This window comes from Scleropages formosus, chromosome 11 (assembly GCF_900964775.1).
Source record: "Scleropages formosus chromosome 11, fSclFor1.1, whole genome shotgun sequence".
In the NCBI taxonomy this organism is placed as follows: Eukaryota; Metazoa; Chordata; class Actinopteri; order Osteoglossiformes; family Osteoglossidae; genus Scleropages; species Scleropages formosus.
Genome location: NC_041816.1, coordinates 28707813 through 28732578, shown reverse-complemented (window position 1 = coordinate 28732578; position 24766 = coordinate 28707813). Strand labels below are relative to the sequence as shown.

The 24766-nt window shown below is 51.8% G+C and overlaps 1 protein-coding gene across 4 annotated transcripts in view; it reads right to left on the bottom strand.

Annotated features, from left to right (window-relative positions):
- The window catches only part of stim2b (stromal interaction molecule 2b), a 43779-nt gene extending 20295 nt beyond the window's left edge, over positions 1-23484 (bottom strand). Inside the window, exons 1-2 of one of the 4 annotated variants that reach the window (XM_029256201.1) lie at positions 22802-23484; positions 237-367 (exon numbers count right to left, since the gene is read on the bottom strand). In XM_029256201.1, coding sequence (XP_029112034.1) covers positions 237-367; positions 22802-22919 — 249 coding nt within the window. In that variant the 5' untranslated portion in view covers positions 22920-23484. Of the gene's footprint in view, positions 1-236; positions 368-588; positions 720-11809; positions 11864-22801 lie in introns of those variants that run through there. The other 3 variants (XM_029256204.1, XM_029256202.1, XM_029256203.1) reach the window with 3 other exon arrangements.
- Between the last annotated feature and the right edge of the window lie 1282 nt (positions 23485-24766).

The following is a 24766-nucleotide window of genomic DNA, read 5'->3' as shown; positions in this document are numbered from 1 at the left end:
TTGGCCACAATTCAATTTGGAGGGAAAATGCATTCGAAAAGACGACGGGCTCGGAAGGCAAAGGGGCACAACCTTCCGCTCGTAACATTTCTTTCCAGACGGCGAGCAATCCGTCGCAGCTCGGAGAACTCCCACTTTTCTCTTACGTGATTTAATTTGCTCGGCAAGGCGCTCGTTTCCAAGGCGACGCAGCCAGTCAAAACTCTCACACCCTTACGCACAGCAGCCCGGCTCACCTCCACGCTCTCGTTGACCTCGATACCCCCATCGTTGTCATCGTCCAGCTGCTTATGAATGTGCCGCAAGGCCTCCAGGCTGAACCTGTCCGCATCGCCCATGCACGGCGGGATCACGGTATGGCAAGGGTCTGAAAAATAAAGGGCAGTTGTCATGGAAACCGGCAGACAAACTGAGCAACGTGCTCATCGCCCAGTGCAGAAAGTGCATCTGAAAAGCCAGCATCAACAACCATGAAAACAGTACAGGTGGCGGAGAATCAAAGAACAGGTGATGCTGGATTTACTGGCTGGAAACACACTTGGCCTCTGTAATGATTAAATAAATAAATAAAGAAAAATCAGAAATTACCTTCACAATCCTTAAGAAGGTTATGAAAATCCTCTCTCTTAATAAGATTCAGTCAACGAAACTCATTAAATGTTGAGTTTACTGTGAACTAAGATATTGTTGAATCAGATAAGTTAAAGGCGACAACTGGCAAAAAAAGAAGTTTTTTTTTCCTGCATCATATCAAGACACCAATAATTCTGTTCAATTTTCTGGACCGAGACACATATTTGCTGAAGGTTGCTAAGACACAAACGGACGAACAGACAGACATATCAGAAAAGGGAATTTCACAAACCGGACGGGACGCTGCACGTATACAAATGTAGGCCGAGCAGCTAGAATTCAAAAGCAAATGTGAAATATTTTTCCGGGCAGAATGTAAAAGAAAACGTCTGACAATTTAAAACAAAATTGGATTTCATAGCAAAATAAAAAAAAAAAAAAATAAAAAGTTGTGAGCAAGAGGCCTTCCAGCACCGTGAACCTCCTGTAGCTTTCAGTCCCGAGTAAAATTCCCTAAAAGACACTTTTCCTCATTGTTCTTCTCCCAAAACATCTTTTATTCAAATTCCGAATTGGATATATACACACTTCCTATGAGTTTCAGACCATAAGCAGACAGTAAAACTATATTACGGGCGGCACAGCGAGTAGCGCTGCTCTCTCACGGCTCCTGGGTCGTGCAAGAGGACAGGGGTTCGATCCCCGCTCGGTCTATGTGCAGTTTGCATGTTCTCCCCGTGTCTGTGTGGGTTTTCCCCAGGTGCTCTGGTTTCCTCCCACACTCCAAAGACATGCTGTTCAGGTTCCTCATAGTGTGCGAATGACAGAGTGTGTGTGTTCCACTGATGTATGGATGAGTGACCCAGTGTAAGTAGTGTATCTAGCAGTGTAAGTTACCGCGGTAAGTAGGGTGTGTAGCCTGATAACACTACACAGAGCTCGTTGGTAGTCGCTTTGGAGAAAATAAATGTAAATATTACCTTACAATTCTATTGCACAGCTAACACTACGTGTCACAGGCAAATGTTTTCAACGAGGACTTTGAGCACAACAGCAAGGCGACACTTTGGCTGCAGGCCAAACCACAGGTGGTCAGGACGCCCAACTGGGCGGAGATTTGGGGAAGGAACGGCCGGCCACCCGGTGGCGCTATAACCGGCACGCAGTCCAGAGAGGCAGAGGAAACGCCCTGAAGGGTTCTTGGCAAAGCAAACCTCGTAACGACTTGTTCCACAAGCCACGACGGCCAAGAAATTCATCAATCTAATTCTAAGGAACCACCTGTCAATCTTTAGGTGTATTTGGCGCCACCCGCTAAGAAGGGAAAAAATAAGTGCGATCTTGACGCAGCGCAACCCGAGACGTCATTTACACACAAGAGACAGGATGCGACAGGAAGTCCCCGGAGTGACACATCTTTCCAGGAGATGCAAGCTAAGCACAGATGCATCTTAAAAAAGAGCTAAAATTAGACCAGCGTGCCGTGCGCTAAAAATAGCCCGCCGCTTTTCGGCTTCCAGGATGCGGTTTACGTCGGGGATCGCAACAATAGCAGGAGTCCCTGGGCGCCAATATAGTTCACGGTGGCGCAGAGAGGAGAGAGGAGGAGGGAGTTCGCAGACGTGGGAGCTCGGTTAACGCAGCCGAACACGCAGCATGTGGCACCAAAACGAGGAACCGAGACCTAGCGGTGCGAGGCCGGCGGCGGAGGGGGTGCCGCTCAAAAGCAGACCTTAAAGCGCAGCGACGTGGGCGGGCGCGTAACCTACGTAACCATCTGATTGCGCCTCATCTGCATAAACAAAAGAAGAGAGCAAATGGCGGTAGTCAATCTGTCGGCTGTGACGCGTCGGGCCACGTGCGCCACAGCCGTCCGCCGGCTTTGCCGAAGTCCCTCATTTTGCTCCGGTGCAGCCGGGGACGGGGAGCCGAAACGAGAGAGCGGCCGGCGCTCCGCTCCCGAGCTTCGCCACGCCGTTCGTTCGCGACGTCATTCGTCTGACCGGCTTCGGGTCGTTTCCCGCAAAAACACTATTTAATTTGTTCACGTTGCAGCGTAACCGCGGGAGAAAATTCGAGTCAAGTGCGCTGCTCGCCAAAGAGAGCTCAGGTCAAGTACCTTGTTTGGTGAAAACATTCACATCGAGCGCCGTCCTCGGCAAGGAAGTCCCGGGGCCGTTTCCACGGAAGGTTTCGCGCCCTTTCGGTTCCCCATTTAGCTACTCGGAAACCGTCGAGCCCAAGACGAGGGGAAAAGAAACACCTAATCGAGACAAGTTATGAAATCATGCTATGCAAAAAGGTTCGACCTTGAGAGCGAAACGCTTTCCTGTTTCGCTCTCGTGTCTTCGCCGCACTTCCTGCCGCCAACGGAATCTATTACAAGGCACCGGAACGAAACGAAAAACGCGAGCGACGTACTAAGGTACTAAGGTCACGGTCGGGGCTCCTCCGACACGCAGCTATGGACAGAGGGGCCGGACAGCAGTCAAGTCCAACAATGTGTCCCATCGCTGACGGTCTTGAGGCAAATTAGCCGTCTCGGGCCCCTGGTGCAAAGCTGACCCTTGACACCTCAGGAAGTCGGCGCCACTTCACAGTCGCCCGCTTCCAGGGAGGAATTCAGAAAGGCGACTCTTGACGACACGGATCCGGGGGTGGTGGGGCGGGGGGGGCGCCTGCTCGGATTCACGGGTTTGGACTCGCTCCTGGACAGCAGGGGCCCCAGGTGACTAAGTCCACCGGGGAGACAATAATCTCTGCGTGTGAGGAGGGAGCCTCCGGGGGGGGTAAACGGACACCAGGCCGTAAACGCGTCGGTGGGACCGCACGGCGCGAGCTACAGGACCAGATACGCCTCGGTCTGACGGAAGGTGCCGCGCTCCAGAGGCTGGAACGTGAGCTCAACACGTTGCTGCGGGAGCGAATAAATCGGATGCAACGACAATTTCATATAAGGTCATTCCCGAAATACGCCCATTTGCGAGAACTTTACGACGCGTTTCCTTTAGCGCGAAATTTCTTCGCATTTACGAGGTCCGAATTTGGATTTTGCGTGCCTCCCGACATCCGAGCGGCTGAAGACATTCATTCATTTAGCAGATGCTTTTCTCCAAAGCAACTCGCGGCGATTATTAACCCGTATTTGGCCGACACCGTTATCGTTAACGATGCGCTCGACTCCTTACGATCATCCCCCCGTCCACGCAGCAGGGGAACGTAACACACGTGTGTGCAAACACAAGAAATTCCTAAATATTTTTATAAGCGTTTCATTCATTCATACAAATAAGTTTATTGTAGAATCGCCCGTTAGGGTTACTTGGTGACGGGGTTCGACGCGGATTTTGCCTTTATGCGGCGTCGTGACACACACTCGCGCCGCGTGGCGGTGCCGTGCAGTCGGAGTCGGACGCGATCGTCGGGTTACTGGAGTCGGAGCCCGTGAAAGCGTACCGACTCCGACTAAACGTATCGTATGCGCCGGCGGGTTAGGCCTCTATTCGCCGCATAAGTCGACCCCCAAAATAACGCGCAGCTTTTGGCCAGCGCTGCGGGGGCGGAGTCGCGGAGCCGGAAGCGGTCATTAGGTGACTCGAGTCGGGGTCGAAGGCTTCGCGTACCCACTTCGCAGCCCTGCCGTCAGGGCAATTTAGGGTTAAGCGTACGGTTACGGTACGTAATGCGTACGAAACGGCCGAGGAGGTGCGGACCCGCAGCCGTGCCGTAACGTGGCACGATTTACGAAGGGAAACTGCGCTGCTGTGTTGCATTACGATAATTAGTGTCAACCACCGAAGACGTTCTGTCCCTTTAAATTTAGGGAAATTTTAGTAGAAATGGGTGTCGTTTTGAAGCTCTGGAACAAATGCTTTTTTTTTTTTTTTAAACACCGAAACTAGTGGTAATTAGGTGTGCGAGTTCTGAGATCTCACCTCACGAAGGGTCTTGGGGGAGCACATCACCCCCGTAGGCGGAAGAGGACTGTTTGCACCAGGTACCAACTTCCTCGCAACCCTAACCGGATACGAACATGAGGACGGCGTGCAGCTGAACAGAAAAGCGAGCAAATGAACGCCGCGAGCGAATCGGTGAAACGGCTGCAGTTTCATATCGTAACTGCAGCTATGGAGCTATGAGCCATAGCAGGAGCTGCGATTCGTCCCCGGCGGCGTTCGGCGCTCCCGCAGCACCGCAAAGTACAGCAAAGCTCTCCGGATCTTTCCTTTTCCTGCGATCGGTGGCGGTCGCGCAGCAGCTCGAGGCCCTGCGGGACCCTAAATATCACTTGTACAAAGTTAAGCTGGTCATCTGAGAATTCCACTTTAAAATAAGCACTAAAGCTTTATCATCATCATCATCATCATCATCATCATCATAGAAGCCAGGCGATGTTACGCACAGGGAGCCGTGGTACGACCGCCCCGGGGCCACGGCCTGTTCCTGGCAGCAGAGACTCCCGAGGGTTTGGAAGCCAGGATCCACGTTGCTGATGCTGCCCCTTTAAGACGAGGGGAGGGGGGGGGGCAGTATTTCACGCGAACAGCCGACTAATAAAAGAGTGTAAATAAAGATTCTCGGGCAGCTAGTATTTCAGTTCATCAGCAGCTATTAAGACGCAAATACCAGAGCCCTCCAGCAGCCCCAGGAGAGGGACGAGCGGTGGGGCACTAGAGCCGCGGAGTCGATGACCCCTCTTTAGCTACCGAGCCGAACATACCGACCGCGACCGCAACGCCGACCGCTCGGTCGCGTTACTGGGTCCAGACCCTCGCGTTTCAGCCTTCGGTAGATTATTCATCCTTTTACCCTTTAACTTCCTCTACTGTGTTTACTCTATTTATTGTGTTTACCAGTCCTTGCCAACCAGGCTGGTCTGCAAGGAGCGAACTGGGGCTGTTTACTTTCCCACATTATAGACGCAAACTTGGTGGGGAATTTAGGCCCGAGTTCCTTTTCGCCGCGATCGTGACCCCGCTTCCGTCCTTTTGCGGCAACGTGGCGCCCGGGCGCAGCAGTCCACCAGGCCGGGGCCGTTACGGTTCTCCCGGCAGGTAGCCGAGGGTCGGCGTCCTTTAAATCGGTGCCGGTGGCCAGTGCTCCGCTTGTGCGAAAGTGCAGTTCTTAGAGAGCACAGCAAACACTGGGAGTTGCTTCGATACTGTTGTCCATCTATCCACCATCCATCCAGCAATCAGTCAACTGAATCCATCTGTCCGTCCATCTGTCCATCCAATCATTTGACCAACCAAATGAATCCATCCATCCATCCATCCATCCATCCATCCATCCATCCACATACCTACCAACCAACCACAAATTTTTAAACATACAGATCGTACGGGCAGCAAGTAGCAATACCGGCTAGAACCACTGCGCTGCAGTTGGAAGACCGTCGTTTAAATCTCACCTGCCGCAGGTCACTTGAGTGAAGTACTTACCATGAAGCGCCTCAAACAAATGACCCATCGGTATAAATGTGTAAGCAGATTAGCACACAAGCGAAACGTTGCTAAACCCTTTCCTGCTGCTGAACTTGCGGCTACACTGGAACAACCAGGAGTTGACGCGCGCCACTTTGGGAGCACGGTAAGGTGCCCGCAACAGCAGCGCACGAGTCTCCACCCTAGTGCTGCTGGCATAGTTACCACAGTTGCAGGGCAGAAGGAGGTAGATTGGTTTCAAAGTCACGCTGCCCCCAGCTCGGTCGGTTCCTGGCTCGGGACTCGGCTCGCGGAGGAAAGGTGGGCAGAGGGCGAACGTCCAGACATTCGGCAAGGTCCAAGAACGCCTCCGCTGGCAGAAGCAAAGAGCCGTGATCCGACACGAGCTACACGAGGGCGGCACGGTGGGTTAGCGGTTAAGCTGTTGGACTTGTGGAACCTGAAGGCTACCAGTTCCGCACTCACGAGGGGCCGTGTTATGAGCTATTAGCATTTATTCATTTGGCACATGCTTTTCCTCCAGAGTTACGTGCATCTCAGAGATGAACACAACAGCGCATCGGGGCTTGTTTCAATTACGAAACAATATAGTACGCGTTTACAGAGCACACAGGAGATGACGGCAGAAGTGAGTCCAGATGCGTTTCGAGCCCCTTCAAGGGCAACGAGAGGGATTCAGCAGTTCCGAGTGAAAGGTGGAGGTCATCCCACCACATGTGGTGCGGAACTGAAAACCTTTGTGCTTTTGGGCCTCTTACGCGTGGGACCACCAGGCAGGCGGAGGCGGAGGAGGGGAGTGGAGCAGCGTGGTCGGGGTGCAGCGAGCGATCGGGTCTCGAACACGCTGGGGAGCAGATGTGTTGGTTTTGAGGGCTGTAAGCAGAAGAACGTCAACACGCCCGCTTAACCCCGAACGCTTCGGTACAGTCAAGAGATACATGACTACGTCGACAATCAAAGGCACCGCAACAACATCTATCTACTATCTAGGCCATGATGAGATGGGATGAGATGCTGAGAAACCAGAAGCAGCTCCTTCAGTCCTGGGGAAAAACATTTCAGTCGTCACTGTGGCAGAACGTGGCGCCCATCAGTTCCATCACCACCCCGTACGCCAGGCGCCCGCACCACATCTGCAGAAAACCTCCCGCTTACACCATTTTTACCCTGACGGCTGCTTTCTCTCACACGGCGCAGCGCTCCTGCCTCCTTACAGGCACATCTCGCACGGGTGAGGGAGCAGGAGGCACGGCGCGGCGCACGGGTTCCGGGAGGTACAGTCAGAACTTCCAGAAAAGGAGCCAAAGCGAGGCAAGCCTGTGTCCCTGGGACTCGCGGTTCAAAGGAAGGACGCGACCCCACAGCACGGCGCGTCTCGGAACTCGCGTCTAATTAGCCTGAACCCCCGGTAAAGGGGCCCAAGGTCTGGACTACAGAGTGAAGAGTTGGGTGGCACGGTGGCACAGCGCTGTCTCACAGCATCTGGGTGGTGCAAGAGGACGTGGGTTTGATCCCCGCTCAGTCTATGTGGAGTTTGCATGTTCTCTGGGTGGGTCTCCTCCAGGTGCTCTGGTTTCCTCCCACAGTCCAAAGACATGCTGTTGAGGTTCACCCATCCTGTGTTTGAGTGACAGAGAGTGTGTGTGTGTGTGTGTGTGTTCTACTGATATATGGATGAGTGACCCAGTGTAAGCACTGTATCTAGCAGTGTAAGTCACCACGGTGAAAAATTAATGTAAATACGAGTTCTTTCACCCCTCAATCAATCGGTGGCCCGCTAAGGGGGCTGCTCTGATGCCGGACAAAGTTCCAATCCCACCGGAGAGATTGCATGCCCCCTGCCCCCCGCGTTAACAGGCTGCATGGGGCAGGGTGTCAAGGGTCAACTCCCAGCAGGCCGCTTGCTTTCACCGTGATCCCAACTGCACTCCGCTGACGTTACGGTCAATCAGTGGATTGATCGTCGTCTCTAACAGATCAGCGATTATACGTCTGCTGTTCGGCGCCGAAAACGGCCGTCTGCTCGAGCACCCGGCAAAAACGGTGTAAAAGAAGTGTAAAGAGAACATTTGGTGGAGCTTATTAACTAATGAGGAGATGATGCCGAAATGGGTTCGCGAGGCAGATGGGATCGAACCAGACGCTTCGCCCACAACACGTCAACGTCTCCAGCCGTCCGCACACACGAAAAGCTCCACGTCCTGCATGAGACGGCGCTCCGAAACATCTTCTTCGTACGGCATCGTGACGTTCGCCACGTGCTTGTGGCGAGTATCGCTTCCGACGGCTCCGCGTCGCGCCCGTTCCTGCCGTCGGGCTCCGTCGCGTCGCTCGCCTTCCGGATCGCGGACTCGGCCGGAGGGAATCGATCCTCGGCTCCGACGTCCTGCCGAGGTTCCGGCCGCGATGCGACTCGCGTCGATCCTGAGCCGTCGGGGGAAAACGCGTTCGCGGCCCTTCGCGCGCGGAGAACAGCTCCGTCTCAAAGGTCCCGGAGGCCCGGCAGAGCGCGTTCCAACTCGGACATCCTGTTTGGGTTGGGGCCGAGCGTGCAAAGTTACGGCAAGCTGCGAATCAGAGACACCGTGTACAAATAAAATTTAAAAAAAAAAAAAAATTATATATAGAAAAAAAAACCCCAGCGGGCGGGGATGCGTTCACCACTTTCTCACGGAGCTTCATCTCATGCGCACAAGCAGCCCTGCAGCTGCACCCTCACACGTTCTGGTTCCGCCGTAAAAACATTCGTAACCGATGATGTAAAATCGGCGAGTAACTTAATAAACAGAACAGCAGCGAAACGATTCAAACGGCTCATAACGCAACAAAAGTCATGTCCTTTGTTGCACCGATTATGACAAATGTATCACCCACCGGTGTCACTTTGAGCCACAGAACCTCGCTTTCACTATTTTTATGAAATTTATCGAGATTTTTTTTGCTCACACATATTAGGAAAACTATACTGGGAGATTTTAAATGCCATTTAGTAACAAATAAAGTGCATAGAAATTCTGCACTGGAACGTTCTAGAAAAGCCCTGAAACACTGCAGCCAGTGGAAGAGTCTAGAAGGCACCAGAACAGCGTAGAAAGTCCAAAACGTTCCAGAAGGCATCAGATCCTAAAAGGTGCTGGAATATTCGGCGCTCGGAACCCGGTGCCGAAATTCGCCGAAATGTTGCCAGTTTCAAGAATGCGGTGGCATGTTTTTCTACAAACGGACAAACAATATGAACTGACGCCAACGTTACGTTTAATCCGACAAAACCGAATGGAAAATGCAAATAAAAAAAGCAAAGCCGATGGAATAAAATTTCCGTTGCACCGCGCGATCATTATAAATGCGGGGACGTCGGGTCGCGGGTTCGACGGGACGAGGCCTTCGAGAACCTTCTCTTTCAGCCAGCAGCCAGGAGGAGGAACCTCAGCGAGCGGCCGACCGCTGTCCCAAACACAAAGGTCGCTCTGTTCTCCTGCTCCGGGGCCGAGCCGATGGGGTGGGGGTTGGGGGGGGGGGCTGCTGACCCGAAGGGCAGGAACAGAAGCCCGAGAGATGGAGCCGAGTTGGTGGTGCGGCGACTGTTTACTTTGCACTGCGCTCGTTTCTCACGACACGTCCTGCGGGTGAGGAACGTCTCACACTCGCACCGAGACAGAAAACACGCACGCACGCACCTCCTTTCGCCGAGCACTTTCCACGGGATTCCGTTTCAAACACGACATCCCAAATGTGCAGTTGCCCCCATGCATGCGGCACAATTATTTATGATATTATATTATATTGGATTTTATTATTGCACCTACAGCAATAAAAGCGTCACTGCAAAGAGTGCGAGAAACGCCAAACGAGGTCCTCGCCAGAAAGGAAGGGACGGTTCCGGGAAAGGAGGACGTTAAGTAAGAGCGACGTGAGCGAGCAGGAGGAGATTCCGCTTCTCATAACTGATCGCTTTAAAATATTTATTCCTGCGGAATTTGGACAAAGTTACTTTCCCTAAAAAAGGCCTTTCCACGTTCAGTCGTCTCCGTCACGCGAGCGCACGTCCCCGAGCGGACCCCCGCCGCGGCGCGCTGCGTTAGGGCCCCTGCGCGGCCATGTAAAACCAAGTAAGGGCCCGTGTTTCACATCAGTATAGGAGCTTCTATTTGACACACACACTAGACAAAGATACATGCCGGGAGCCTTGAAACTGACAGTTGTTCTAAATTACTTTATCAAAACAATTCAGAAACTAGAGAAAAAAGTATCTAGTCTAGTTTACACCGTCACTGTAAAACACACGGAGAGGCTTCTGATCGTGTGTGTGTGTGTGTGTGTGTGTGTGTGTGTGTGTGTGTGTGTGAGCGCGCAGTTTGTCTCACACGTGGCAGCAGGTCTAATCATACAGAGCAGCTTTCAGTTTCACTCCTCCACACTCTTTATACTCAGCAACGGTCTCAACGTAGTCAACGATGGCACAGCGGCCAGAGCTTCTGCCATCACACGCGAAGGTCGTGGGTTCGAATCCCACCTATTGCTGTAGAACAGAACAAGGTACTTCCCAAAATTGCTCCCCTAAATATTTGCCAGCTGTAGTGATAGGCAGCGAGTCGGTTTGGAGAAAAGCATCAGCTAAATGACCCTCACCGACACTTTCCAGGTGCCCAAAACAAGGACCGAGTACCCGCTCGACCGTCCGCGATGCCGCGCTTGGCGATATCCTTATGAAAAGGCGACCCGATGGCACAGCAGGTAGCACCGGTGCCTCGCCACACGCGCGCCGGGCGTTCGGCCGTCGATTCGAACCCATCGCAGTCCGCGTGTGGATTTCTTCCAGGTGCTCTGGTTTCCCCTCACAGTCCAAAGACATGCGTTTAAGTGGACTGGTGACTCTAGACTGCTCATAGTGCTTGCGTGTGTTTCGTTGCCCTGCTGTATAAACGGCGAGCGACAGTAGGGAGTCGTGTGTAGCGTGTCTAACCGTGTGTCTCGCTGGAGAAGCATCTGCTGCGTGAATAAGCGTAAACATAAACACGACACACAAGTCCCACAGCTCACACACACACACAGAATAAAGGCTGTGCTCGCACACGCTTCACCGAAACGCGCCCATGTGCCCGTGGGAGTATCAACGGCACTTAAGCCAAGTCAAACAAAGCGCAGTAAATCCACACCCGTGATCCCTCTCGCTATTTACTGGAGACGCTCCCCGTCCGCAGGCCTCCTCACGCAAACGCGCCGTCCCACCGCGGAGAAGGCAACAGCGCCGGGATAAAACGCCTCACTGGGGTAAAACCCCTCTCCGTTTCTCTCACTGACACCTCTGAGCGGAATATCCTCTCTCCGGGTTCAGAGCTGCCGACGCCCAGAAAGCGTCTTTTTCACGACTCGTCGGCAGCGCCGGCGCGCGGCCGTCCCTCTCTACCTGTCCGGGCGCACCTTTTGCCGCGGTAATCCCGTTTCGGCGGGACACTCCCAGTTCGTTACCACGCGAGCGGCCTTTTTTTGACAGCGACTTACGCCCAGAACGCTGCCACTTCCCATCCCAGGAGCGGCTCTGCTCTGGAACACCTGCTAGGACATCCCGCTGCATCGACGCGTCAAACTGTACGCCGCTCTACAGTAAAAGCATCAAATGAGCAAAAATAAAAGTGCTTTTTCAACACAAATTCAAATAAAAACATAAGTGTGGGCCAGCAGGTGGCGCAGTGGTTAGAGCTGCCACCTTTGGACTTGAAGGATATGGGTTTGAATCCCACCTCCTGTTCTAGTTCCCTGGTGGACAAGGCGCTCTGGTCCCGTGCTCTTACCCCTCGCTTTTAAAGACGCCCCTTGAACTCACACATTCAATCCGAGTCCTTCATCTGACTGGGAGCAGCTGGGCGTCTCTGCACTTCTGCCGGATGGCATGTCGGAGAAAGTCACACCGGCCCTGGACCCCCTGCCAAGGAGGGGGGGGGGGGGTCAGGAAAGTCCCCGAAATCGCATTACACAAGCAGACCATCTCCTTGACCTGCTTACGGGCCTCTCGGATGACACAGTCGAACCCCTGCTTAGAGCACGACCCAAACCCGGAGCGACCTGCACATTATGGGTTTAAACGGCAGGGTCCTTGCCCTTTACCCCCCAGGACCTCGGTACGTCCAAAGGACACGCCGTACCGCGTTCCTCACAACCTTCATGACATTTCTATGTCGGGTTTTTGCTCATAGCTTTTAAGAAACTCTGGAACGCTATAAAAAGTGAGCATGTGAGGAATCGCAATGAAAAAATTAAGTAGGGTAATCATTTACATTTAATAATTTTAGCTGACGCTTTTCTCCAAAGCAACTTATAGTGCTGAGGTTACAATTATTTACCCATTTATACGGCTGGGAAATTTTACCGGAGCAATTCGGGGTAAGCACCTTGCTCAAGGGTACTACAGCCAGAGGTGAGGCTCGAACCTGTGACCTTTGGGTCCAAAGGCTGTAGCGCTAATCACTACACTACCAGCTGTCCCATGCTACTTTCCGTCACTCTCAAGGGTTCAACAGCAGGGCCCGTTCTTGGACACGGACCTGCAGAGAGCGGGGGCTTCGCTCAGCCCGGGGGCTGAAATTAAAGGGCCGATCGAGCAAACATTTCGGAGCCGCGGAAAAATAAACTCTCCCTGAACGGAGACACGGGAGGGCAGGTGCTGAAACTTCCACGCAGCCCAAGTGAGAAGCACAAGCCCAAAGCAACAGGGACTTATGGAACACGCTGTATCGGAGGCTGTATTTAAGTTGCATCACTGTGGGTTTACACACAAGTATCATTTTGTAGCAAAATAAGACACGTTTCTGTGCAATTTAAGGGCAAAAAAAGATATAATCATCTTCAACTGAAGAAGGCGCCACATGCGATGAAGACACCTAGCAGCCCGACTGCATACGAGAGCCACGAGTCGAACGTATAAAGGGGATCTGCGAGGGAAGGTGGTTGGGGTACGTCCCGACAGCGCCGTAACGGCACGTTGGCGAAGGCCGTCGCTCAAGGGTTCGACAGCGCATCCAAGAACGGGCCGTCCTGTTGAACCCTTGAGAGCGATGCAAAGTAGCAAGGACCATGTTAATGGGGTAATTTTTACTGGAGCAATTTAGGGTCGCTCAAGGCTACGACAGCTGTAGGTGGGATTTGAACTGGTGACCTTCCGATCTGAAGGCGGCTGCTCTAACATCATCAATTATAAATCCATTTTACCTGCAATATAAACACTTCCGCGCTTTCAAGACTGAAGAAGCCGTGTAATGTAAAGTTCCGGAAAAGATAAGTACCACTTCTATCCCTCAGCAGAACGTAGCCAAACACTTGTTTCCTTTTTGTATTGAAGACCAGTAACAGAGGTAGCTTCTTCATGCCACTTCCAAGAAGTATGGAAGAAAATGACAATTTCCCAGGCAAGAAAAGGTTTTTTTTTTTTTTTTTTTAACGATCTTATCTGAAAATGGAATGATGCTTTTATTTATTTTTTATTACTCTCATTTTTCTGTATTTCTCATTAAAAATAATTCAGTTGAATTAATGGGCTGAAAAACTGCTCGCAGTATCAACACGTCCTCGAAAAAGGCTGTTCCAGCTTCATTCGTATCCAGCCAGCGACAGTGCGGTCGAGGAATTTCGATCTGGTTTTTGTCCGCTACGCCGTACTGACGCTGCCCTGGTCAGAGTCACTAATGACATCCTCCTGTCAGCGGATGCTGGCTTCACATCAGCGTTCCTCCAGGATCTCCCTGCAGCCTTCGATACCATCGATTACAGCCCTTACACACGTCGGACACGTCCGCAGGCCTTTCCGGCACCGTGCGCAAGTCCTTCGAGTCTTATACTCTGAATAGATTTCAATCCGTGTCTCTTAACGAAACCTCCTCCACGGCACCGCCGTCACTGTGCGATACGGGATGCCTCAGGGTTCTGTGCTCGGACCAATGCTGTTCATTGTCAATCGAATTAAGTAACATCATCAAAACACAACATTAATTCCCACTCCTACGCTGATACACGGATCTGCTTGTCTATCAAGTTTTCAGATATGCAGTCTACCAAGTACCAGTCTCGATGACATCACAGACTGGGTGGGCGCCAACTATATTGCCTTGATAAACAGAGATTAAAAACGAGGATCTTGCTCCTGGGACCAGAAATTCCACGCAGAAAATTTTCTTGGGTGAATCCCACTGACCGAATTTCAGCATTCGGCATCTTCTGCGAGGAATCTTGGAGTCGTCTTCGACCCAGAGCCGTCCTACAAACCCCACGTCGACTCGGTTCCCGAAGACTTGCCTCCTACAACTGAGACGTATCTCCAAGTTAGAGCACTACTAAAGCACATGCCTTTTTATCCAGGAAGCTCGATCACCGCAACTCTTTATCTCGCAGCCCCGCCTCCGTCATCCAGCCCAGCTCGTCCAGAACGTCGCAGCCAGGATCGTCACCAGCTCCCGGAAATTTTGCCACATCACTAGTTCTTTGAACCCCTCACTGGCTACATCTCGTATATAGCCGGGACTTTACGCTTTTTGTTGTGTTAGTAGGATGCTAACACAGTAGAAGTTTGCAACTCTGGAGATAAATATGAAAAGTGTGGGCGGCAGAGCAATGAACCATTGTGACCATAAATGCAGAACACTCCTTCCTACTACAGTAAAGCCCCTTTTGTTGCAGCCTTTAAAACTAGATGCAAAACCCAACGTTGTATTTCGGTAGCTGACTCCAGCAACTTGTATTTTTTTGCTCTTTCTTGCTCTTTCCGCCGAGGAGTCTTGGCAACCTTCGAGACCATCCCTCCATGCCGTTTCCCCTTCGTGAAGCCGTGCCTTGATAAGTACCAACTACACCACTTTGGATCTACCATCAGAAGCCCACGACCACCGACCACCAGCAAAAGGACCAACAACCACAGACCTGGACACAGACTGTAATTACACGCCCTCCATCTTCAGCTCTGCCTAGACTGATATGATAGATTTATACCCACGGGTCCCATGTGACCACACACAATGCCCAGCAGGGGTAGGTGCCCACTGGCACTTGGACCCCCAGAGGCTTATTTTTTTCCCCACTCTGCTTGTGGAGAGTTCTTTTGTTTTCCTTTCCTCTGTTACCACTTGGCCTACCAAACAGCCCATTATATATTTTACTATAATAACCGATGCCTGTATCTTTTGGATCTTTGTGCTCTCCTGGAACTTTGTTCAGTGCTCTGGCTCACTGCGGCACTATATGAAAATGAGATGAACATCTAGAGGAGTTTCATAAAGATGTGAAAAAGGAGGACGTAGCACGCCGGGGTAGTCTGAAGGGGGGGCGGAGCCGGGACAGCGGAGAATAATCGACACCTCTATCTCTTTCCCGGCCTCCAACAGCGAAGAAAGAGAGTCTGAGGGCTTCCTGGGGGCGACGACGACGACCTCGGGCTGCGACTGATGCCGAGTGCGACAGCGACCCCGTTCTCCACGTTCCTCACCAACCGCTCCTGATCCGCACGCGTTCCCCGCACCCCCGTTGGCTCCCCTCACTAGTCCCTGTGTGACAAACACTAAGAAATAAAGCCCCTCACCTGCCACTCACCAGACCGTGTCGGCCCCTTCTCTCGCTACAGAGGAAATCCCTTTAACTCAAGTTTGGAACAAGCAGGGATAAGTCTAGTTCTCAGAATGGCTTTAGCTCTGCTGATTTTAACTAGGAAAGGGGGGGGAAAAAAAAAAAAAAAACCTGCACCGTGGAGACAATGAGCAAAACTAAGACGCTTCAAATAAATGTGTCATTAAGCTACAAAAAATGCAAAACTCACTCCTTTCATCAGCATGTCCAGCGTAAGCGTGACCGTCAAACAAATGCAGGCTGCTGGCCAACGTCACATGCTGATATCCGTTTCATTTACTTCGCCAAAGACACCGATAAGTTGCGGGTTCATTTGGTCCCAATCATTCGAAATGAACTTCCTATGAATTAAATAAATGCAAATTATACTTAACACCGTCGGTGTCATTGTGCGCCCTTCCTCATACACGCAAAGCGATCTTCCGGAGGGAGAAACCAAAATATTAACGCTTTCTGAGAAAACCTCATGGATTACCATGTCATTTTACCATGGTATTAGGGAACCCTATAAGCTCAACCACCTACTGACAGCTGGAGTTAGGTGCTAACATGCCCTTGAAGTGTAGCCATCTCCCAAAGTCAGACGGGAACGAATCCCCGCACGGCACATCCGGGATCGACGGCGGACTTCGTGTGGCCGCCCCCCCCGCTGCCCCCCACAGCGGGACAAGGACAGCAGCGAGTGCAGAGGACTAACGTCAGTGGCCCACTTTTCTGGTTGGCATGGGCAGCACTGGACTGAAAGAGCCTGATACCACCCAAAGCCCGAAAGGTGGAAACATGCGGTGTGAGAAAAGAATCTACAATCTGGTGCCCGATGTTGCATTTTGAATCAATGACCTGCTATTTCTTAATTACCAACTATATACATATATGTGCACAGCAATTTGTAATCATAAGTCTACAAACGATTAATTATACAAATAAAAAAAAAAAATTGCTGAAATATTAGCGAATTATCAACGTACACTAACTTCTCACGCAATCGATAACTCGTTGATTAAATGTTTGTTCATTGTATCTCATGAACTAGTGGTAGTTTAGTCTCCCATTGCGGTTACATGACGTCTCACTCATCCGATACTAAGTTTGTGGCAGACAGCGGTGATCGCGGACCCATCAGTCCCCTGTTAAACGTCTAATTATCGACTCGATTACAGCGTGTTAGAAGGGCCAGTCGAAGACGACGCGTTACGAGATCTGTAAATCTCACTTTCGAACTACATTTCGGTTTCTTCCAATTAGAGTCGGCCGGGACACCGAGAAGCGGGAATCGGAGTGTCTTGTAATAAGCAAAACCTAAAATCAACTGCCCCACAAAGACTATTTAAAATAGGCATTTTTTAAGGACATAAGTTATTTTGGAGAAGCGGACACATTAGCTCTTTCGAATTTCAATAAGCGGCAACAAACGGCTTTGGACACGTAGCTTCGGAAAAAAAAGGCCACACTTGAAAAATTAAACCGGTTATTGGCGTATCGTGGTGCTGAAGGAGCATTCCTGTCTGAAGGGGATCCGACGTGCGGGTGAGCGAAGGAGGACCCCCGTCATTAAGGAATTCCGGAGAAAAATCCGACAACGGACTTTTCGGTTTTAATGTTTTGCAGCGCGACGGATCCGTCAGGCTTCACACGAGCGATGCGCGGCGGATCCCTTGCCTCGTTTCAAAAGTCGGGCAAGCGGAGCGGGGAGCGACTGCACGACTCTGACCGTACACGGTCACTGCCGAACGGACCTCGGCGTCCGGCGAGGACGACTAGCTGGAGCCCGCAGCCACGTCACGCTCGACTCGTGACCCGCGCCTCCAGAAACGCACCCGTCACTATCCTCCGCACGCCGGGAAACGGGAGCCGGCCGCAAACCCTCAATCCGGGATCGGGTGACGCGTCCACGTCGTCTCAGCGCCGGGAAACGGCGACGGTACGAGCGGCCCTTCCGCACGCACCCAGTCAGCGCGCAAACCGGAAGATGACACCGTTCCAGCCGACTCGGATTAGGAGCGCGGCAAACTGCCGAGCGCCGGCGTTACAAACGAGAATCTGGCGCATAAGTCGAGAACTTTACTCATACTTCTAAAATACTTGCCCTAGCTACAGACGACTCGAGATTCCTTGAGCTCGGCTCCCGGATGCCGAAACGAGCGCGTTCGACATCGTGGCCAGGGAAGGAGCGGGAAGAGGCGGGGGCATCTCGTGAGGATGAGGTCAGAAACGACATCATCTCCAGCTACACACAGCGACTGCTGTCTTCCGCTGAAACAGCCATTGTAGAGCTTCGGTGAGCGACGGGCTCCTTCGGCGGTCGCCAGGAGTCACCCGGCGACACGTCTCCAAAAGCAAGGCAGGAAAAAAATTAAAGAGAATAACAAAAATTGCACATGCATCAGGACGACCTCTAACTACTATGCAGAAAGGTCAATCAATGAGTGTGGTCACCGTTTACCCAACTAGAGTACTTTACCTATAATTACTAGAACACATGTAGGTGAACCGGTACAATTTAGGAGGGAATCAGTTACGAACGTCACCTGCGATAATCAAGGCTCTCAGACAGTGAGAATTCCAGCGTTTTAATAACTCGTCCTCTTATGGACCTCGTCGTCCTTCGCGACTCATTTCAGCAAAATAACCACAGTAAAGCAGAGTACTCCGAGTACAACATGTTTTTCACTACGCCTTTTCAAAAGTGTCCAATTTTACTTGAAGACTTTGGATGGTGCCGACGAAGAGACTCCGAAGACGCCTTCGGCGAGTCCACGGCAACTCAACATACGGGGCAGCTGGGAGCGGAGTGCTTAGAGCTGCCGGCTTTGGACCCCCGAGGTCCCAGGTTGGAATGCCACCTTCAGCAGGGTACTTACTCCGAATTACTCCAATTAATTAAAAAAAAAAAAAAAAAAAAAAAAAAAACCACCCAGCTGTACAAAAAGGTAACTAACTGTAGGTAACTTGACACTAAAAGTTACTTTGGAGAAACATGACTAAAGTAAACCTGCGCGCACACGCACGCACGCACGCACGCACGCACGCACCAGCCCCATATCTGTTGAGCACACACCTGAGTTGCCAGGTCACTGTGGCTAAAAGAACCCAAAGCCCAACAGAACTAGGCAGTAAAATTATTTTAAAAACTCTCCCTGATGTTTCTATTAAAAAAAAATAATTTATTTACTCTTCATTATGCAACGCACCTCATCTCGCAATGTATCAATCGTTCAAGACTGTAAACAGCTTTGTATGCAAATTTAGCATTTCAAGCTGCCTCGGACAAAGGTGTCGACCGCATAAGTGACGAGAACTTGGCACAAAAGACGATGCAGTCAACAAAAGACGCGGAGCAGTAGTGCGTCACAGACCCGTTCTTTCTGTGCATGAGAGAAAAACAAAAGTATCATTTTTCATCTATTGTACACCCATGTTCCGTTTGTGCGATGAATGATGAGCAATCGCTAAATTACTCCACCAGGTTATTGCTGGATAACCGCTGTTAGGACAGATATTAGAGCCCCTTTTTCACACGTCCAAATTACATGGGGCAGGTAAGAGCCATAAAGGATTACATTAAAATATTCCGCTGCAACATTCACAGCAATAAACGGGGTGGCACAGCGAGTAGTGCTGCTGTCTCACAGTGCCTGGGTGGTGTGAGAGGACATGGGTTTGATCCCCGCTAAGCCTGTGTGGAGTTTGAATGTTCTTTGGGTGCTCTGGTTTCCTCCCACACTCCAAAGACATGCTGTTCAGGTTCCCCCATAGTGTGTGAGTGACAGAGACTGTGTGTTCCACTGATGTATGGATGAGTGATGTAGCGTATCTAGCAGTGTAAGTCACCTTGGTGAACAAGGTGTGTGGGCTGGTGACACTACAGAGGGTTCATTGGAAGCTGCTTTGGAGAAAAGCATCTGATAAATAAATGTTAATGCAAATATATAATCCAAGACATGGCCTCATCTTCACAGTTTTACACGTGGGGTTTTGCTCCCTTTTCTTAACACCCAGCTCATGGATGGACTCTCGGTCGAGCAACATCTCACAGAATTTCCGCTTATTAACGGCTTATTAGAGAGGCACGGCCCTGCAGCACCCGACGCTTTGGCACCGATGGCTCCGAACCCGAGCACTGGGACCCTTCCAAGAACACGCACCGCTTTGCAGGGATCCCTCACCAATGTGGGTCAGCAACTTCAGCAGCTACACACCATCTGTTGTGTTCGGAAGCTCGAAGCGAGCCAGAGGCCGTACGACAGCAGCGCCACGAGAGAGTCCAGTATTCATAGTACACGCGACTAAATTTAAAACAATGGGCCTAAATTTAGAGCGCATTCCGTGCTAGGAGCTATTTTAGCGACGCAACAATGCAGCAGGAAACGAAGGCACGCAGCGCGAGGCTATTTCGGCGGCGAAGAGGGACAGCTGCCCGAAAGTACAGTCCCGTCCGTGGGCCATCGTATCGCGCGGCGGCGTCCGGGGCCACGACACAATGATGAGGAAGGAGTGCGAGGAGCTGCTCAGAAAGGGCAGGGGAAAGGGAGCATCGTGAGAACGCAAGCTTGACGTCATCCATTGTGCGCAGCCGAAAGTCCTCCGGACACCGCGGTTCCCAAAGGGAGAGGAGGTCTAGGATGGGAGTGGGGGGGGCATTCATTACAACATACTTGTCTCTCTATGTCCATCAAGTGCTTGTCCAGCGCAGGGCTGCCTATCCTGGAAACACGGGGTGTGAGGTAGGACACACACGCACACGCACACGCACACGCACACGCGCACGCGCGCGCTACGGAGTCGCCAATTCACATGACTGATGTCTGGAACTCCTTGGGCTGGAGGGGCTGCAAAATCCCAACTGGAGTGAACATTCAGGGTTTCCAGTGGTGCACAATTTTCCCCGTAACTTTTTCAAGATTTCGCTCAAAGGAAAAAAAAAAAAAAAAAAAAAAAACTCATAAAATTCCCGCACATTATATTTCTAGCAGGAACGCACATTTATTCACTTAGCCGACGCCGCTCCCCAAAGCGATTCACATCTACTCACCCATTTACACAGCTGGATAACTTTACTGCAGCAATTTAGGGTAAGTACCTTTCTCAAGGGTACAACAGCTGGTTGTGCGATTTGAACCTGCAACCTTCGGGTCCAAAAGCAGCTCCTCTAATCAGTGCACTACCAGCTGAATTTGGTCCCGTTTACTGATTATCACACGATGTTTCACTCTGTGAAAACAAGTGTGGTACAGCATGGTACGATCATAGTGCCAGGCCCATGTAAGTGATATTCAGTGCCACTGGAGCCTTGAACACCGACCACAGCGCCCTTCATGAACCCTTAGCTGGGTTCTTACCACTGCGTCGAAAGCCGCGCGTTCTGCAGTTAGAAGTTACGATGAGAAACTCCAGCTACGGCTATCGTGCCAATCGGAGCACCGAGAAATGACGTGATTCAGAGTAACTCCGATGGGGTAAAACGCAGCGAGCTGCGACGCGCTGCAGAGTGCTCTCCCACGGCGCCGCCGGAGAGCTGACCCGGTGACCTTCCGCTTCACACGACGGACATGACAAGCATTGCTGGAAAAGGAAATCTCAGCACTGATGTTAGAACCAGCGCCCAGGTACTTTAGTCCTCTGGTTTACCCTGAGAAAACGGCTACTTTCCAGAACTTTCCCAAGGTGCAGTAATGCGGCGAACGGTTTCGGACCCGGGACCCGAGCCCCGCTCGTTAATCCAGCCGGTCGTCTCACTCCAGCGAACCCGTCTGTCGGAATCCTCCGCTCAGAGTCCCAGCATCAGGACGCTGCCCGTCCCGTAGCAAAGAGCTCGCGGTCACGACGGACCGGCGGCCGTCGACCCATAATTCCACGTCGGTTTTTCAAAAAACTGCACGTTAAGAGGGGAAAATGCCACTTTAGCAATGGAATGATAACTGTCACACTGCAGGAGCAGCAGGAATGTAAACCGTTAGTTTATCAATCTAACATCACATAAGAACGTAACAGTACTTCCATTTCCACCAGGGCTCGACAGTTCAGCCATATTCACACGTGTGAGTCCTACTGTCCATGAGGGACATGATGGACAATCACCTGCAAAATAATTAGAGAGTTCAAGCTATGCACAAATGGTAATTTAAAGTAAACCAGTGTATTTTGACAGGTTATCCTCATTTGACCCCCCCCCCCCCCCCGTTCTGTTGTTTTAAAGCACAGATCAGTCGGGGCCCAAACGTCAGCGATATTCATTCATCTACCGACTTTCTTCAGCAACCTGCGAATATCCTTCACAAAGGACGATATGTAGAAATTTTTCACAAGTTAAAAAACCACACAACCATATAAACTTACTGCACCCAGCGGTCATGTGATTCCCACCCCACCCCCCCCAAAAAAAAAAAAAGGCAGGTATCCCCCAGATAGAGGATGCGGAACCCTCCAGCTGGGAGCAGGCGGACATTACGAGGGGCACGACGGCCTCGGTGCCCCCACCGTGGGCTGCGGGACGATCGCGCTCCGGCGCTGGGGATGCCCTCATCGTGGGGGAGTCCCCAGTAGCAGGGAGACACCGGTGGGATCTACCTCCGGTGCACGGAGCATCCCTGACATCCCCCATCCTCGGCACAGCGCGGTCTCCGCGATACACTGCAGCAGTCCTACGGCCCTCCCAACCCCCCCCCAAACTGCAAAGTCATCGCGTTGCACCGCATCGCCCCAAATCCGCTGGGGTTTTTCAGGCTCGCTTCGCGGAGAAGGAAATCCTGAGGAGAAGTCCGCTCTGCCAGGGGCGAAGGAGGGGAGAGGGGGAGGGATGGGGGTCCTTCTTCCCTGGCAAGTCACCTATCAATCATACTTGTTGCTGTGCGGAAGTACAGCTGGACTTGGCAACGTCCGATCAATGGACACAAAACACACTGGAACGCGGACACACACACATATGGGTGCACCTTACACAATGGCACCATGTTGGGGGGGGCTCCGTGCATTCCACAACAACACACGTAGCCGTAGGAAGGCAGCTGGCAACACACATCCTCTAGATGTCTTTCTAGAAAGATCATTCACTGCTGATCACTTGTACACAAAGCAGGGACTGCAGAGACATGAAACGCGTATTTGCGTGTATCGTGTATAGCAGGTGACACACACATATGTCTCTGTGTGTGTGCGTGTGCGCGCGCGCGCGCTCTTACCTGCGGCCACAACGGTGCCGGCCGTATTGGGCAGATCGAAGCTGCTCTCCAATCCCAGTACCGCAGAAAACAAGAGTCCACGTAGCAGCAAAATCACAGCGTGGGAGAAGTAAGTCATCGTGGGAGAGCCTTTAGAATCCGGCAAGAACAAAAGAAATCAACCCCCCAAAAAAATTGAAAGAAAAACGGGGGGGAAAAAAATTGAAATAAATTATTAAGATGAAACGAAAAGAAAGAAAACAATAAGGATAAAGCAGCGCGCGCCAGCAGCAGTCAGTTCCCGGCGCTCAGCGAGGCGGCGCGCGCCCGTGGAAGCGGACACAACAACGTAACCGCGAGAGAATTTTATTGAGGGACGAGCAGGAGCGGCGCGCATCACCGTGAGCCTAGCGCGCGGACACACGCCACTCGTGGCAGGGACGCGGCTACACCACCAGCGCGATCCGTGTAAACATCGCGCGAAAGGCGCGCGCGCACGCAGCAGCAGCGAGGCAGGAGCAGCGGAGCTTCAGAAAGCGGCGCTCGTGGCGAGTCCGCAACATCCCAAGTGTGTGAAGAGTTCACAACTCCATCCTGACACTCGTTCGCACCCGTTTATACTCGTTTATACTCCATGATGGGCTCCGGGAGGGAGGGGGTGTAAACGTCGCAACGATTTCCTTCGTGGGCTTAAAAAAAAAAAAAAAAAAAAAAAAAAAAGTACTTTATCGTAAAACGGTTTGAAAGTGAGGGAGAAACTTCCAAAAATCCAAAGTGCAAAAGTGAAATGTTAATAAAAGCTTTAATTCCCAGCTTGGTATTGAAGTACGAAGAGAGAGAAGACGATGTAACACTGCCGCGGGGGGGGAGTGCGTGTGTGTGTCGTATCCAAAGCGCGACACTCCGCTCCTGTGCAGCTGCTCGGCGCGCGGCGAGCCCACGCCACTGCTCACTTTACCATGTTGGAGATGCCGGCCGGATCCTGTAGCCACGAGCCGAAAAGAAAAAGACGCGCCTCCACTCGCGAGACGTGTCCCTATCCGTGCGATCCGCGCCGCCGGGCTCGCGTCAGCAGGGAGCGCGCCGTCCACGCGCTGTGGCTGTCACCGCGGGAAGTGCGCGTGAGGTGTAGGTGTGGAGCTCGCGCTGCGGGGCTGGCCGTGCGGGTGCGTCTCTCGGTCGCGAGGTGTCCATGCGTTGGGGCGACACGCGTGTCCTCGCTGCCCGGCGCCCGAAGCACGACTGGAGCCGCGGGGCGGAAGTCCGCATGCAAATTCGCTTGACATCAGCCGCCAACGCCGCCGTGCGCTCACACCCACTAGAACTCCCACTCCCACCGAAAATCGGCAGCGGAGAGCAGGGAGTCGCTTTTCGACACCCTGATGGAACGTCTGACCCGGGTCTCAACAGCGGCGGCGAGCGGGAACGAAACAAGGCCTATAATTATGTATATATGTGTGTGTGTATATAAATGTATTTCCTTTTTCTGTCATTTCACCCTGGCTGAGGAGAGAGCGCCACCCCCAGCCTTTTGTCTACAGCTTCCCTCTTTTTTTTTCTATTTTTTTTCCTCTTTTCAACGCTGACTGGCACAATGCCAATCGGTGAGCCGCACGAGGCTTTCCTCCTTGCTCCGCGCTCCTATTGGTTAGTTCGCCTCAACATGGCAGAACGCGATTGGTCGCCGCCGTTACACCGGTGAGCACTTTGAACGCGCGAAAGGCGGGAAGAGCCATTTTTAAAGACACGCTTAAAAAACATGGGTGTCTCGTGAGCGCAGGTATATTTCCCCGCTCCTCGTTTGACCAACAGTTCCGGAACGCTGGAGTTATTTAAAAAATAACGCGAATTTAACAGTTGACGAGCTTCCTCCACCGTGACCGTGTAGCGTGGCAAATGTTTCCAACCATGCAGTTACATAAATACCCACTTACTCTCAGTAAAACCACGGTAACTTTAAGAGGTTCTCGAAAAGGACCCTTGATA